General features: G+C 45.7%; 1 protein-coding gene across 1 annotated transcript; it reads left to right on the top strand.

Annotated features, from left to right (window-relative positions):
- Window positions 1-10137: 10137 nt before the first annotated feature.
- LOC124702656 (ACT domain-containing protein ACR4-like) lies at window positions 10138-14012 on the top strand. The gene is made up of 8 exons (XM_047234815.1): window positions 10138-10305; window positions 10934-11018; window positions 11108-11153; window positions 11245-11359; window positions 11456-11535; window positions 11605-12198; window positions 12297-12401; window positions 12861-14012. Exons 1-8 carry the CDS (start codon window positions 10302-10304, stop codon window positions 13197-13199), a joined length of 1368 nt encoding a protein of 455 aa, XP_047090771.1. The 5' UTR covers window positions 10138-10301; the 3' UTR covers window positions 13200-14012.
- The last annotated feature ends 219 nt before the right edge of the window (window positions 14013-14231 follow it).

Raw genomic sequence — 14231 nt, forward strand, 5'->3', positions numbered from 1 at the left:
TGTTGAAATGGGGGTCTCCTTTAGCCTTCTTGTTCCATTGATACACCTTTATACCTCTTTGGCTAATACCTGGGAATCATCTAGTAGTCATGTATTAGTCCAAATACACTAGCACGGTGTCATTGTTACCAAAATAATGGATAAGGGTAAAATACCCTTACAGGTGCCACTATGTTTTTATTTTTTTGATTTTTTTTGCGCATGAAATGACTCAATTAGATATGTTAATCTCATTTGTTGACTCTCTGTTGACTAGCTACTTGAGGGTAAAACTGAGTATATTGCACTTGCCGGTCTAAGTACTCGAGGGGAAAATCGAGTACAGATAAAATTTCTGTATAAGGCCCGAGGTTATAACTGAGTACACCTAACGTCCCAGGGTTAGACTCGTGTCGCGGTGCACGCTGCAGCCGTGCATAGCGGACGCGTGTTGCGGTACACGCCACCTTCGTGTTTATAGAGCCATTTTCCTCTCCCTCGATGCACTTTCTCACTGCAACCGCCTCTCCTGTCCCATCATCTTCTCCACAACCGAAGAAAAAACCCCGAAGAAAACCGCCGGCGATGGAGAAGAATGAGATGCCCATTGTCGGAGCATCAGCCGCCGGCGCATCGGCCGCTGCCCCGTCCGGGCCCCTGTCGCTACTTCCAACGTAGCAGCCGGCGCATCAGCCCGCCGGCGCATCGGCCGCCGCCACCGTCCGTGGCCCCGTCGCTTGGGACCCGTACAAACCGGCGCCGTACGTCGCGCCGGACAACCCCTACGACACCGAGCATCGTCGACGACGAGCCGGAGGTAACCCTTTGCTCCCTTGTTCTTATCCCATTTCAATCCTTTTGTGTTAGATCTAGCATTATTAGGGTTCGTCCGTTCCTAGTTCAATCCATTTGTGTTAGATCTAGCGTTATTAGGGTGCGTTTGTTCCCTAGTTCAATCCATTTGTGATTTGCTTTTGTTTAAGATTTGTGCCGATGATGATGAATATTTGGGCACAAATTGATTCAGGGTTTGGTCGATAAACAATTGGTGTGTACAAATTTGTTGTGCATGATCCGTGGTTTGCCGACTCAAATCCCGGATATAAGTGTGTCCAATGTAACCGAGGCTACCTCTTTTTTCGAGCCCATATTATCATGCGTGATCTTTGTTCACTCTCTGTTCCATCATCGTTGCAATTGACTCCGTGTTTTTGCACGATCTTTGGTGCTACGTGACGAGTGCGAGCAGACGACGTCGACGACGACGACGAGTCCTTCCACACCAAGACTCGTCACGTCCTCGGGAAGGCCGCAGTCCGGCCATTACGATGGCCCCTTTGCTCGAGGCATTTACAAGTGCCCCTTCCGCAACAGAAGCTCCGCGCCACCGACTTCAACTGCCCGGTGAATCATGCTCGAATCCATTGGCGGATGCGGCGCTAGAGTTGGAACGACGGTGAACGTGCATGCGTTCATGGCCAAACACAAAGCACTTGGGATTCACCGCGCAACCTCCGGGCGAGTCACGGGCGCAACTCTGGAGGCGTTGAACATGCCTACTCGCACTCTTCGTATGTGACTGCTCTATCCGTAGAGCAGCTTAAATTCATGTAAAATGTAGCTTATGTTGTAGGGTTCTATCGGTACTACTCGTTGGATCTGTCGTGAACATATCTATGCTATGTTGGCTGCTGTATGCAGCTTATCCTATATTTTTTCTGGATTTGTGCCCTAGATTTCCTACCTGATTGGGTAAAAACGAAGGCATAAAGAAATGAATGTCGCTACCAATTTGGGCTATCAAATATGAATGAGATCGAGCGAGAGAGAGGAAAAAGGTACATTAAAAACTGCTAATCTGGGCGAAAGAGACAGAAACCACTCGTGCCCACGTCCCGGACCCACACGACTCCACACGCTACGGCCCCACACGCTACGACCCCACACGCTACGGCCACACACGCTACGGCCACACAAACATGGTCTCGTCCCCGTCCCACGCGGTTCCTTCCTACCAGCCCCACACGACGCGGCCCCACAAACGACACGACCCCACTCGTCGGCACGGAACGGTCAACTTAACGGAATCCTGCCGTCCGAGCTGCTTCTGCTCCTTCTGCGGGTTTCAGACAAAGGCTAGGGTAAAACTGAGGAAAAACTAAGGAGCTGGGGAAAACTGAGCACAACAAAGAACCCGAGGGCACAGAAATAGAAATCCCTTTTAATTAACAAACCTAAAGATTTCTTAAGATATGGGTACAAAGTTTACCTTGACCAAAGGACACCTTTTTTGCAAAATTAAAATGGTCATAGAATACAAGTAACAGCCATCCTTTTATTTCTATTAGCTTGCTCAGCATGTTAGGTACGCTAAGGCTTCTGCTTCAACAATTGACGGAAGTCCTGAAAATTTAACCTTGCACAATATGACATGTATGACAGTTCCAGACTTTAAGTACTTTTTTTAGACATGCCAAATTTTAATATTTTACACATCACGACACCTAGTTTGACTGTATCAAAATCAGACTGCACCTAACGCTGCACAAGAATCGATCTGCAAGCAAAAAAAAAAAAGAAATAAGCAAAGATCTTGGTGCCTAGTAGAGGCTGCAGAGCCGCCGGCACACACGCCATCGACATGATAGATGTATACATACTAGTTCTGAAGAGCTCCCAGCGGTGGTGCCTCCTGGTGTACAGCACTGGCGCTAAGCCGTCAATGGGTGCACGCCAAGATCCTCCCCATTGTGATGTCCCACCACCTCGCTGGCACCTACACCAGCGCCTACATGAACGGGACGAGCGGCGGCCTTGCTTGCTAGCGGGGCAGGGCCACAACCTGAGATGGGGCGCCCGGCATTGGAGGTGGAAGCCGACGGGGTGGCGGCGCCGGCGCGGCCCTTTACCGTAGCTTCGCGCGAGCACAGGAGTCACAGACTCACAGGGCCGGTCCGATCGAAGAAGAAGCAGGGAGTGGGGAATCGCGTGCGTCACGGGCGTGAGCAGCAGAGCAGGATTTGGTAGTTAGGCTAATTTTGGTGGATGGCTCGCGAGCCGACGAGCCAAGCCTCGAGCCCTCCGAGCCGAGCCTCGAGCCCACTTTTAAATTTCCAATCTGCAGCGAGCCAAGCCTGGCTCGGCTCGAATTTATGCGAGCCTTGACGAGCCGAGCCTCGAGCCGGCTCGGCTCGGCTCGATTCCACCCCTATTTAGGGTTTTTGAGTAAGATCCAATCTACCTACGAACATGAACCACAACGGTGACACTAGTGTTGTCAATTGAAAGAGTAAATTGCATCTCAACTATGGAGGGAGAGACAGACACCCGCAAAGCCACTTATGCAATACAAGTTGCATGTCAAGCGTGGAGAAAGTCTCATGAACGCGGTCATGTAATGTTAGCCCGGGCCGCTTCATCCCACCATCCCGCAAGACGCAAAGTACACATAACAAAAAACAACAAAAGCAACACCGCCCACAAACTCATTGTGTTCTACTCATGCAACAGATGCTCGGATACCACTGATGAGTTCGTTGCATGTAAAACAAAAAAATCTACCGTGAACATGAACAAAAACCAAGATCCAATCTAGGAAGAAGCAAGATCTAATCTATGAAGATCTAAGCAACGAGATGTATGAGATACTAACCCTCGAAGATCCAAAGCCTTACGAGATCAGATCTCGTTGTTGATGTAGTCGATCGTCCCGTGCTGCAATCCGGTAGCACTTTCGTACTCGGTCGTGTGTACGGTGTCGATGATGTCCATCATCTCCCTGTTCCAGCAGGCAGCGGAGGTGTGGTAGCTCTCCTCCGAATCCCAGCAGCACGATGGCGTGGTGGTGGTGGTGGAGGAGAAAAACTGCAGGGCTTCACCAAGCCGGAGCAGAATTATGGTGGAGGAAGAGAGGGGGCAGCCAGACTTTGGTGTGTCGAGGCAAGGGGTCGACTGCCCCTTGTCCTCTATTTATAGAGGGAGGGGCGGCCAAGGCAGCCCCTTGGGCCCCACCAGCCCACGGAAGGAAGGGGGGATCAGAAATCATCCCCTTCCAAGTTTGCTTCCTCTTCCAAAATTGCTCCCTCAATTTTAGGGATTTGATCTTATCCTCCGGGATTTGATCTTATCCCTAGGGGGCTGGCCGACTGGGCCTTGAGGGCTTAGTGCCCCTGACCCATTAGGCCAGGCTGTACTCCCTTGGCCCATGTGGTCCCTCCCAGGGTGGTGGGCCCACCAGTGGCCCTCTAAAACCTTCTAGAAGCTCCGGTCAAACACCGAAACTTTTTCCGAACCCTGGAAAATAACTTCCCTTATATGAATCTTATTCTCCGGACCATTCCGGACCTTCTCGTGATGTCTTGGATCCCATCCGAGACTCCGAACAACATTCGGTCTCCATCTCATATTCTGAAGCTACTATACGACATCGAACCTTAAGCACGTCACCCTACGGTTCGTGAACTATGCGGACATGATCGAGACTCCTCTCCAACCAATAACCAATAGCGAGACCTGGAGATTCATAATGGCTCCCACACATTCAGTGATAACTCAGTGATCGATTGAACCATTAACATACGATACCAATTCCCTTTGTCACGCGATACTTTACTTGTCCGAGGTTCGATCATCGGTATCTCCATACCTAGTTCAACCTCGTTTCCGACAAGTACTCTTTACTCGTACCGTGGTATGTCATCTCTTGTGACCTTGTCACATGCTTGCAAGCTAATTAGACGACATTCCACCGAGAGGGCCTAGAGTATATCTATCCGTCATCGGGATGGACAAATCCCACTCTTGATCCATATGCCTCAACTCATACTTTCCGAATACTCAATCCCATGTTTATAACCACACATTTACGCAATGATGTTTTATGTAATCAAAGTACCCTTCCGGTGTAAGTGATTTACATGATCTCATGGTCGAAGGACTAGGTAACTATGTATCGAAAGTTTATAGCAAGATGAACTAATGACTTGATCTTATGCTACACTTATTTGGGTGTGTGTCCATTATATCATTCACCCAATGACATAACATTGTTATTAACAATATCCAATGTTCATGATCACGAAACCATGATCATCTATTAATCAACAAGCTAGTTAAACAAGAGGCTTACTAGGGACTCCTTGTTGTTTACATAACACACTTGTATCAATGTTTCGGTTAATACAATTATAGCATGGGATGCAAATATTTATCATAAACACAAAGATATAATAATAACTATTTTATTATTGCCTCTTGGGCATATCTCCAACAATATGCGGTGACCCAACATACCAATGCATGTTGTAGTATGCAATTCGTTGACATAACACCAATGAAACACAGTTACACTAGTATTATATCTCTCGGAGTGGTACAACAGAAACATTGCGGGTCCAAGACATGTCTATAGGATTACACACATACTCTTTACAAAATATTAACATAGCCTCCTACTTTACACTGAGATAAAATTGCAAATAAACTCCAGAAGAACAACGAGTAAGCTAGACCTAGTACTAGCTCTACCTATAGAGCTACTTGGCTTACTAAAGAAATACTAGATGAACTCTAATTATTTAGGTGCTAAAGGGTTAGGGAAATGTTTCCTTTCTACTACTAATGTAGGTTTCCACCATGGAGTATGTAATAGTTGACTTTGTAGACTCCTCTGACTGGTTCTTGCCCTTGTAGTGGTTGACTCCTTCGTCTTTGAGCTTCATGGTAACTTCTCTTTTGATGCCTCTAGATCTAAGCAGGGGGTACAAGAGGGAACGGGCGAGTATGAGCGTACTCATCAAGTTCAATAATAGAAATAGGTGTATCATGCACTCGCTACAGCCACAGACCAGAAAGTCGTAGGAAAATGCAAGTTTTTGTAATCATTTCTTCAAAAAAATTGATTTTATCTGAAAAGCTATGTCTGTCAGCCTTCACCGGGTGTCTAGAACTTCATGAAGTTCCTTTCCGGCCGCGTTCGTAGTTCCTTCCCGGAACAGGGAGTGACAAGCCACAATTTGGTATAGTCTGCAGAGGTGTGTTACTTTACCCATAAGAGAACTTATCCTTGTTGCCAGTCAGGCGAATCATTCCCGTCCACACTTCCTTGGTGTAGGGCCTAGTATAAGATCCAAGCCAATAATTGTCCTTCTCTGCGATCCTGCATACCCACCCTTTTGTAAGTTTGTCATGTGCTATATCCTATAAGTACGACCAAGGCATATGTCCCCCTTTACCCTAATGGTAGACCGTTATGGACATCCACATGCCATGCCCTATAATCTATAGATAGGACGACCCGGACCAACCCTTACAATCCATAGTAAACCTCTAACAAGACTGCCCTCCCCTGTTTCTATAGGTAGACCGATCTGGACCGCTGCCCTCCCCTTTAACCTATGATAGAACGATCCAGACAACCCCTATTAATTGCCCGCTGATATGCAAAAGGGAAAAGATACAACGACTTCTCTATCCCACTCTAGATCTATGGTTAACATGAGATTATCCGCGCAAGAATCATTGGACAAAATTTGTTGTTAATCCTATGTGAATACGAACCCAGATGCAATGGAACCTCCACCACTCATACCATGGTTCCATTTCCCACCACATAGTCATATTCATAATGGTAAAAGTAATACTTTGCTTTTAAATGCAGGAATGATATGAATACTATTTTGCAAGTAATTTTATAAAAAAAATAATCAAATGACATGAACAAGTGATGAAATTGCCTTTCTTGACTGCAAAATTATGCAGACAAGGACTTTGATACGTGATAACTTTAAATTCTGAAACAACATAATCGTTTGTTAATTAAGGATAATATTTAAAGAATTGGAAAATATGCTATAATGTATAAGTATGAGATGCAATCATCTTTCTTGGTTGTTAGTTGGATCTTATCCATAAGTGTTTTAGAGCTTTTGGTTAGTTCCATGACAAGCTCTAGTTCACCGAAAACAGATTTGGCATGTATAAATTTTGAGTTTTCAAGTTTGATCATTTTCTCGGTTTCTCGTATTGAGGGGTTGCACCTCTAAAATTCATAGAAATCATCCCCCACTTTTTGTTGGGGTAGCTCTTGTCGTCCTCTTACCAACAAAATTAGTTTCACTCCATTCGGAGTTCTCTAACTCAAGATATGGTGTTTGCAAGTTTGCTCCTATTCGATTTGAAAAACAAAAGATAAGGAAGTTGGTTGCCTATGAGCAGCCCGGTAGTACCACCCTTGCTGGGCCGGCATTGCTGCCCGGCCTGCCGGCACTACCGGCCTTGCAGTGCTGTACTGCCGTGCTGCCACGCACGACACCGTCGGGCCGCCCGAGGCCAGTGCTACCGGGCCACTCCAAGCCGAAGCCTAGCTCGCCTCGCCCTGGCAACCTCCCGCTCGCGCCCAGTCACTACTTCATGCGCGTTGACTCCGCCGTTGCTCGGTCGATGCTCCCCACCCGCGCCCGCATGCCTCGCTGCTCCCGCACTCGCTCCTGACCCCCACTCCTCCTGATCCCCTGCAGCTAGCCGTGTGTGCGGGCTGGGCGGTAGTGCCGCGCCTCCAAGGCCGGTACTACCAGCCCAAGCTGGTTTTTGGCCCCCAACGGGCAGAAACTTGGGCGCCTATATTTAAGCCTCCTTTTCTCTCTCTTTGTACCACTTCTTCTTCCCCAACTTCCTCTCCACCATTGTCGACATTTCAGAGCTCCCTATCCCTCTAATCTGTCCATGGTTCTTGCTCATATTTTAGGAAAAGAGAGAGGAGATCTAGATCTACAATCCCACCAATTAAATTCCTCTCTTTGTGAGGGAATCCCTAGATCTAGTACTTGGAAGAGAAATTTGGTGTTCCTCATCCTATTTGTTCTTCCTCTCTTATTCCGCCAATAAGCTTTGTTGGAATTTGAGAGAGAAGGACTTGAGCATCTTTGTGGTTTTCTTTCCATTGAATTTGGTTCATCGGTTTGAGTTCTCCACGGTGATACGTGGATGTGAAAGTTCGTGAGATATTCACTTCGGGAGCTTGTTCCCGGATCTTGTTCCTCTTGGGTCTTTGGACCCTAGATGACTTAGTGGTCTTTGTGATGCTTTTGGGACCTCCAATTAAGTTGTGGAGATTCCTCAAGTGCAAGGCCTTTGTGGCGGTATATTGGGAGCCTCCAATTAGGTTGTGGAGATAGTCCCAAGCATTTTGCGGGCTCGGTGACCACTCTCAAGGTCCCATAGTGGACCGATGACTTCCCTTTGGTGGGAAGGCTCGAGGAGAGTATGATGAGGCATTCGTGACGTTTGGAGTGCTTTTCCCTCCACACCGCCCCAACGGAGAGTAACACTCGCAAGAGTGTGAACTTCGGGATACATCATCGTCTTCGTGTCACCTCGGTTATTTCTATACCCGAGCTCTTTACTTATGCATTTTACTTTGTGATAAGTTATATATCTTTCTATCACATAGTTTCTTGTCTTGCTTAGCATAAGTTGTTGATGCACATAGGTAAACCCTAGTTATATAGGTTTTGTGCTTGACAAATTGAACGCTACTTTTATTTCACATTTGTTTAGCCATATTCGCAAAAGTTTTTAACCGCCTATTCACCCCACCTCTAGGAAGCATGCGTGTCCTTTCATTTCTTCCATTTCTTCCCCAGGTTTTCCTTTTGTGACATTCTCACATTGCTAGTTTAGCATGGTTCTAGCTTTTCTTCCAAGCATATGTGTAGGAGAATGTAGACGAGTTGTGTGCCATGTACTATCAAAATGCAAAATAGAATCTAATCGAATACCTCCCTTTGGCACCGATGTACAATATGAAGTTTGGATAAGAGCTTGTAGATCTGTCAATTTTCCGTTCCATTTGACATTTCATTTTTAGTTTTCTTTCAATTATGTTTGACATGATTTGGATGAGTTTGTGTCTTTTAGTTATTGGTTTGCATGCTCAATTTAAAGTGTCACAAATTAAATACCAACTAAAACCCTAGATATATATTCTTTGATACTTCACTCATGCAAGAAAAATTCTCTCTCTCTCTCTCTATTTTTTTATGAAGCAAAAATACTTATTTTAATACGAAAACAATGGCACAAGCTTTGGAGACGGAAAAGCGAAAAGGACAAAGTATTGAAAGCCAAGAAATCACGTGCACAAAAGCCACATTCTAGATACGTTTTTATGAGCCTATATCGTCGCGTGAAGTAACGCTTTCACAGTGCTAGCGACAACTGAGCAAAAAGAAAAAATTGGTGTGATCAACATGCCACGTTTGAAATTGTCGCACCTAGCCTTTCATCACTGTTTTCTTGTGGAAGGAGGGAATGCCTACAGGTCTAGCATGTGTACACTCTTGCCGTATTTAATCAAGGGGTACAATTCATTCACAGCTAGATCTGTCCTCTTGTTTCTTGAGTTGTGGATTGAATTATATTTGATCTTGTGTGACATTTCATATGTACAATGTTTGTATGTTTATAACTCCTCTTTTATGACGACTTTTTTTTTTGTTATGGCACTCCAATGGCACACAACGCTACCTCTGAATCGGTGGTTGTAGCCACATTCAACGAGCCACAAAGACGTTAGTTGGACTTCCACGTTAGCCTTCCACATTGAATGTGTGAGGTGAATTACCGTCCCGTACTCCCACGACCGAGGTATTCCTGCTATTTCCAACCTTGAAAATCGCATCGTAAAAATAATCACGAAAAGGTCCATGAGAAAATATTACATTGATAGACGGTGTATCGATGATATCACCAGAATAATATTCCAAACACAGCTCTACAAACAAAGATGCAAATATAGCAACGAATAGTAGCTATAGCTCATATTGACATCTGAATTTGACCCATTAATGCTATAAACAGCAATTTATCTTTTTCCTTTTTTATTTCTTAACCTACATAGAGTATTGTATTGAGTTAGGTGCTAAAACAGCTATGATCTTGACTGTTGAGGCATGTAATATTGTTATTTCAATAAATTTCACAAATTTAGCAACTTTTAAGTATTGCCAGATAGTATGGGTCCACCACCGACGGCTGGAAATGCATCTCGGGTGCGGTACATGTGTGCTGCCTTCCTCCGAGTATCCGGTTGACAGCTGGTCCTGACTCGTATGGTATCCCCGCCGTCGTATATATCGCCTCCCATTTCCGCCTCCGTTCTTTCGTTCCCAGCGCGTCGGGCTGCGTCTGGGTTTCACCGTTCAACCAAGAAAAATAGAAATTTGCGGGGTTGGTGCTCTCTCGCCATTCCTGTGACTCAGAACACCAGAGAGGGAGAGAGAGAGAGAGAGGGAGGGAGGCCTCTCTGCCTCCGTGCTGCAATCATGGGTATCTGCTCTCCGCTTCTTCTTCCTCCTCCTTTAGCCCAATCCGTGCTTTCCTGCCGGATTCCTTTGTTCCCTCTTTTCTGTTTGGTTCGCACGGTCGGTGGGGTGGCTCCGGGATTGGTTCCTTCCTTTCCTGGCGTACGGCGTTCTCGATTTTTCTCATCGCTTAACTTTTTGCCGTGCTTTGTTGCGGAGCGATTGGAATTCTGTGATTTCTCGTGGCTGTTGAGGATCCTGGTTTATCGCCTTCTTGGAGGAAATATTTGATCGAATTGCGGAGGAACGGTTTCTTGCATAACTGAAATTTTTCCGCAAGTCCCTTTAGACTCTCCACTCCTCTCTAATTAGATTCTGCGTGGGTTCGTAAATATCCCCTTTAGATTCTTCATTTAAGAAAAGAAAATCGATGACTGTTTTTTTCACTTAGATAACTGAAAATCGATTTGAAATCGGTAAAGAACCCGATTTTGGGTTGATTTTTCTCCGCGCAATCATGTGCACAAGACGGTCTAAATTTGGGGGAACAACCACTTGAAATGTTTTCTCACGCAAATTGGATTTATGTGGCACATTTACATGCGTTTTAATTGGGATTTTCTAATCGTTATTTCTCTATATGGATGGAGCAGCATTGACAGATGGAGATGCGAGTTCTTCTTCGTGCGACGGTGACGATGAGTACCAGAAGTTTATTCAGAAGATGAACCCTCCAAGGTGCCACCGATTTCTCAACACCCATCAGTTTCAGTACTACAAATTCAATGCTAAATTTCCAAGTGGTATGTATGTATATGCCAATTCAGGATCACTATTGACAACACATCGTCCGCAAACGCGACAGTTGTCCATGTAAGTGCCTGCCAAATTAAGGAATTTCTATAGTCTTGCTCTTGCTTGTTTACTGAATACAATGAGATTTTTTTTTTACTGAACTGAATAGGTGGACAGTGCAAACAAGTATGGGATTCTTCTGGAGGTAGTGCAGGTTCTCACTGACCTTAATCTCATGGTCAAGAAAGCTTACATATCATCTGACGGGGGATGGTTCATGGATGGTAGGGTGTCAATTTTCTAACTGCTATTGCAACTGGCACTTCTAAATGATGCTAGTTTTTTTTTTCCTAAGTTGCTAAATATATATATTCCACTAGTGTTCAATGTGACGAATCAAAATGGGCAGAAGATAATGGACAAATCTGTGCTGGATGAGATAGTGGAATATATTCATAAGGTGATTGTTGTCATCCTAGTTCAGTTCTTTATTTTGTTCACGGCTGAATTTACTATTGTTTTCCTGCAGTGTCTCGGCGCTGATTCCTTCTTTTCTTCCTCAAAAGCGAGATATGTTGGAGTGGAGCCTTCCTCTGACTACACCTTGATAGAGTTAACTGGAACTGACAGGCCTGGTCTGATCTCAGAAGTGAGCGCGGTGCTCACTGATCTGGAGTGCAATGTGGTGAATGCAGAGGTCTGGACTCATAACAAACGAGCAGCCGCCGTGATGCAGGTCACTGATACTAAAACTGGGTTGGCAATCTTAGATACAGAACGGCTACGCAGAATCAAGGAGCGGCTTCGCTATGTGTTCAAAGGAAGCAACAGGAGCCAAGATGCCAAGACAACGCTTACGATGGGGATAACCAACACAGAGCGGAGGCTGCACCAGATGATGCTTGAGGATCGGGATTACGGAAGGTACGATAAGGATAGGGCGAATGTCAACCCGACACCAATGGTCTCAGTCGTTAATTGGCTCGAGAAAGGTTATTCTGTGGTGACAGTTCGGTGCAAGGATCGACCAAAGCTCCTCTTCGATACAGTGTGCACCTTGACAGATATGCAATATGTGGTTTTCCATGGGAGTGTGGACACCGAGGGCCCCGAAGCTTACCAGGTACGGAGTAATATCTTAGTTACTGCTAACATTTCAGCCTCTTCTAATATGCATCTAGATTTAGACATCTGATCTTTTATCTTGGCATGGTTGAATAGGAGTATTACATTCGGCATATTGATGGGTCACCTGTCAACTCCGAGGCCGAGAGACAGCGAGTTATCCAGTGTCTTGAAGCTGCTATAGAGAGGAGAGTATCCGAGGTAATTGGCCAATGGCTGCACCTTATTGATTTTCATTTCCTATGTCCCCATCGTCTATCTTGCGTATAGTTTGCTTAGCCTTGGGCGGATAGAAACTTCAATGGCGTGCTGCATCACAATAGGAAATAGATTGTGGTTGGAGAGCTGGCATTTTGCATTGTTGTCTGCCACACTTTACTGATGAGCCACCGTCGCTGTCTTGAGTCCTTTCTGTCTTGATGAAGCACATGCTATTTTCTCCAGTGTACAAGAGTGGTGTTGACAAATAACTCAAGCATGTGTGCATGACAAACACAATTGTGCATGTTCATCTGTGCAGTAACCTGGTACGGTATTGATGTATGTTAGGTGTCAGATCATATGAATAACCACTAACTATTGCATGACCATTTTAAATTTATTTTGATTATGAATTTTGTAAAAAGATTTTTTTCCAACAACTGCGTATTTGACCTGCAGGGCCTGCAGTTAGAACTGTCAACAGGCGATAGAGTGGGACTGTTATCAGATGTAACACGGATCTTCCGCGAGAATGGCTTGACAGTCACGAGAGCGGAAGTGTCAACTAGGGAGAACAAAGCGATCAACACTTTCTATGTTCGCGACGCAGCAGGGAGATCAGACGTCGATCTGAAGACACTAGAAGCTATACGCGAGGAGATAGGACAGACGGTGCTTCAAGTAAAAGGGAACCCCGATCACCTGAAACAACCCCCGCAAGAGTCGCCTACTAGGTTTCTCTTCAACAGTCTGTTCAGACCAAGGTCGCTGTACAGCCTAGGGGCGATCAGGTCCTGAGCTCTGAAAAGTTACGTTCGATCGACGACTACACAAGCAATGCATGCCCGTAGCACATCTTAGGTTCGCAGTGGTGGTCTTAGGAAAGGCAGAGGAAACAAGGTGCGGCTGTGCTAGCAGATCATCAGAGGAAGAAGAATTGGCTAAGCTGGCATGTACAGAAGCAGCAGTTGGTGAACCATCATAGAAAGTTCTTTAGAAGCAAGAGCATAGTTGTTTCAATTACCCCCAATCCAATGTCAGTCTACAAAGTACCTAGGCTGATTGTACTGATGAAAACGGTGCTGGTTTCTATCCATCCATGATCCACCGGCCTACATTCATGTCCTAGTCAGTCCTCTCGCAGTATATGTGTCTCACCGCTGGAGCTGGAGCAGGATGAGCAGTGACGGGTTGTGGTGTCTGTTGACTTGGCTTGCTTTGCCCCTTGGGGATCTTTACGGGGTGTGTCCAAGGAGTATCAGGACCGACGTTGATGCTCGGTGTCGAAGACGACGACGGTGATGGTGACGCCGCTGTCATTTGCGCTGGGCGGCAAGCATATGGGGCATATGGGTGCCAGCTCGGCAGGGTCCTACGTGCAGGAAAATGGAGTCCCCTCTCACCCTGCACTACTTGTTGGCCAAGGCGTACGGATGTCCCCATCATGTTTTCCAACCTTTTGGTCCTGCCATGTCATGTCTCGTTGCCTAGTTCTAGTGGTATTCCGTGTATATATCTTTGCCTAGTTTTGTACATAGTTGAATGATACGCCATTTGAAGGAACGTTTGTGCGTCCAGAAATGTTGTAATGCAACCTCTGTTTCTGCGCTATGTTTTCTTGTGCACATGCAATTCGACAGAGAAATCAGGAACATTCAAATGCAGGCTGATATGAACACGGCAGGCTAGAGCACCTCCCAACCAATTGAAAGTACTTTCGGCTTACAGGAAGCATATTTCACATCATCTCACAGGAATGGCACTGTTTACGGCGCAGAAACTGATAGTACATGTCAACTGACAATTTGCCGTCGCTGCCAATAATCGCTT

The sequence above is a fragment of the Lolium rigidum genome, chromosome 3 (genome assembly GCF_022539505.1).
Source record: "Lolium rigidum isolate FL_2022 chromosome 3, APGP_CSIRO_Lrig_0.1, whole genome shotgun sequence".
In the NCBI taxonomy this organism is placed as follows: domain Eukaryota; kingdom Viridiplantae; phylum Streptophyta; class Magnoliopsida; order Poales; family Poaceae; genus Lolium; species Lolium rigidum.

Coding starts and splice junctions, on each gene's coding strand:
- LOC124702656 (XM_047234815.1), top strand. Junction 11,154..11,244: donor CAAACGCGACAGTTGTCCAT/GTAAGTGCCTGC, acceptor TGAACTGAATAG/GTGGACAGTGCAAACAAGTA. Junction 12,402..12,860: donor TAGAGAGGAGAGTATCCGAG/GTAATTGGCCAA, acceptor TTTGACCTGCAG/GGCCTGCAGTTAGAACTGTC.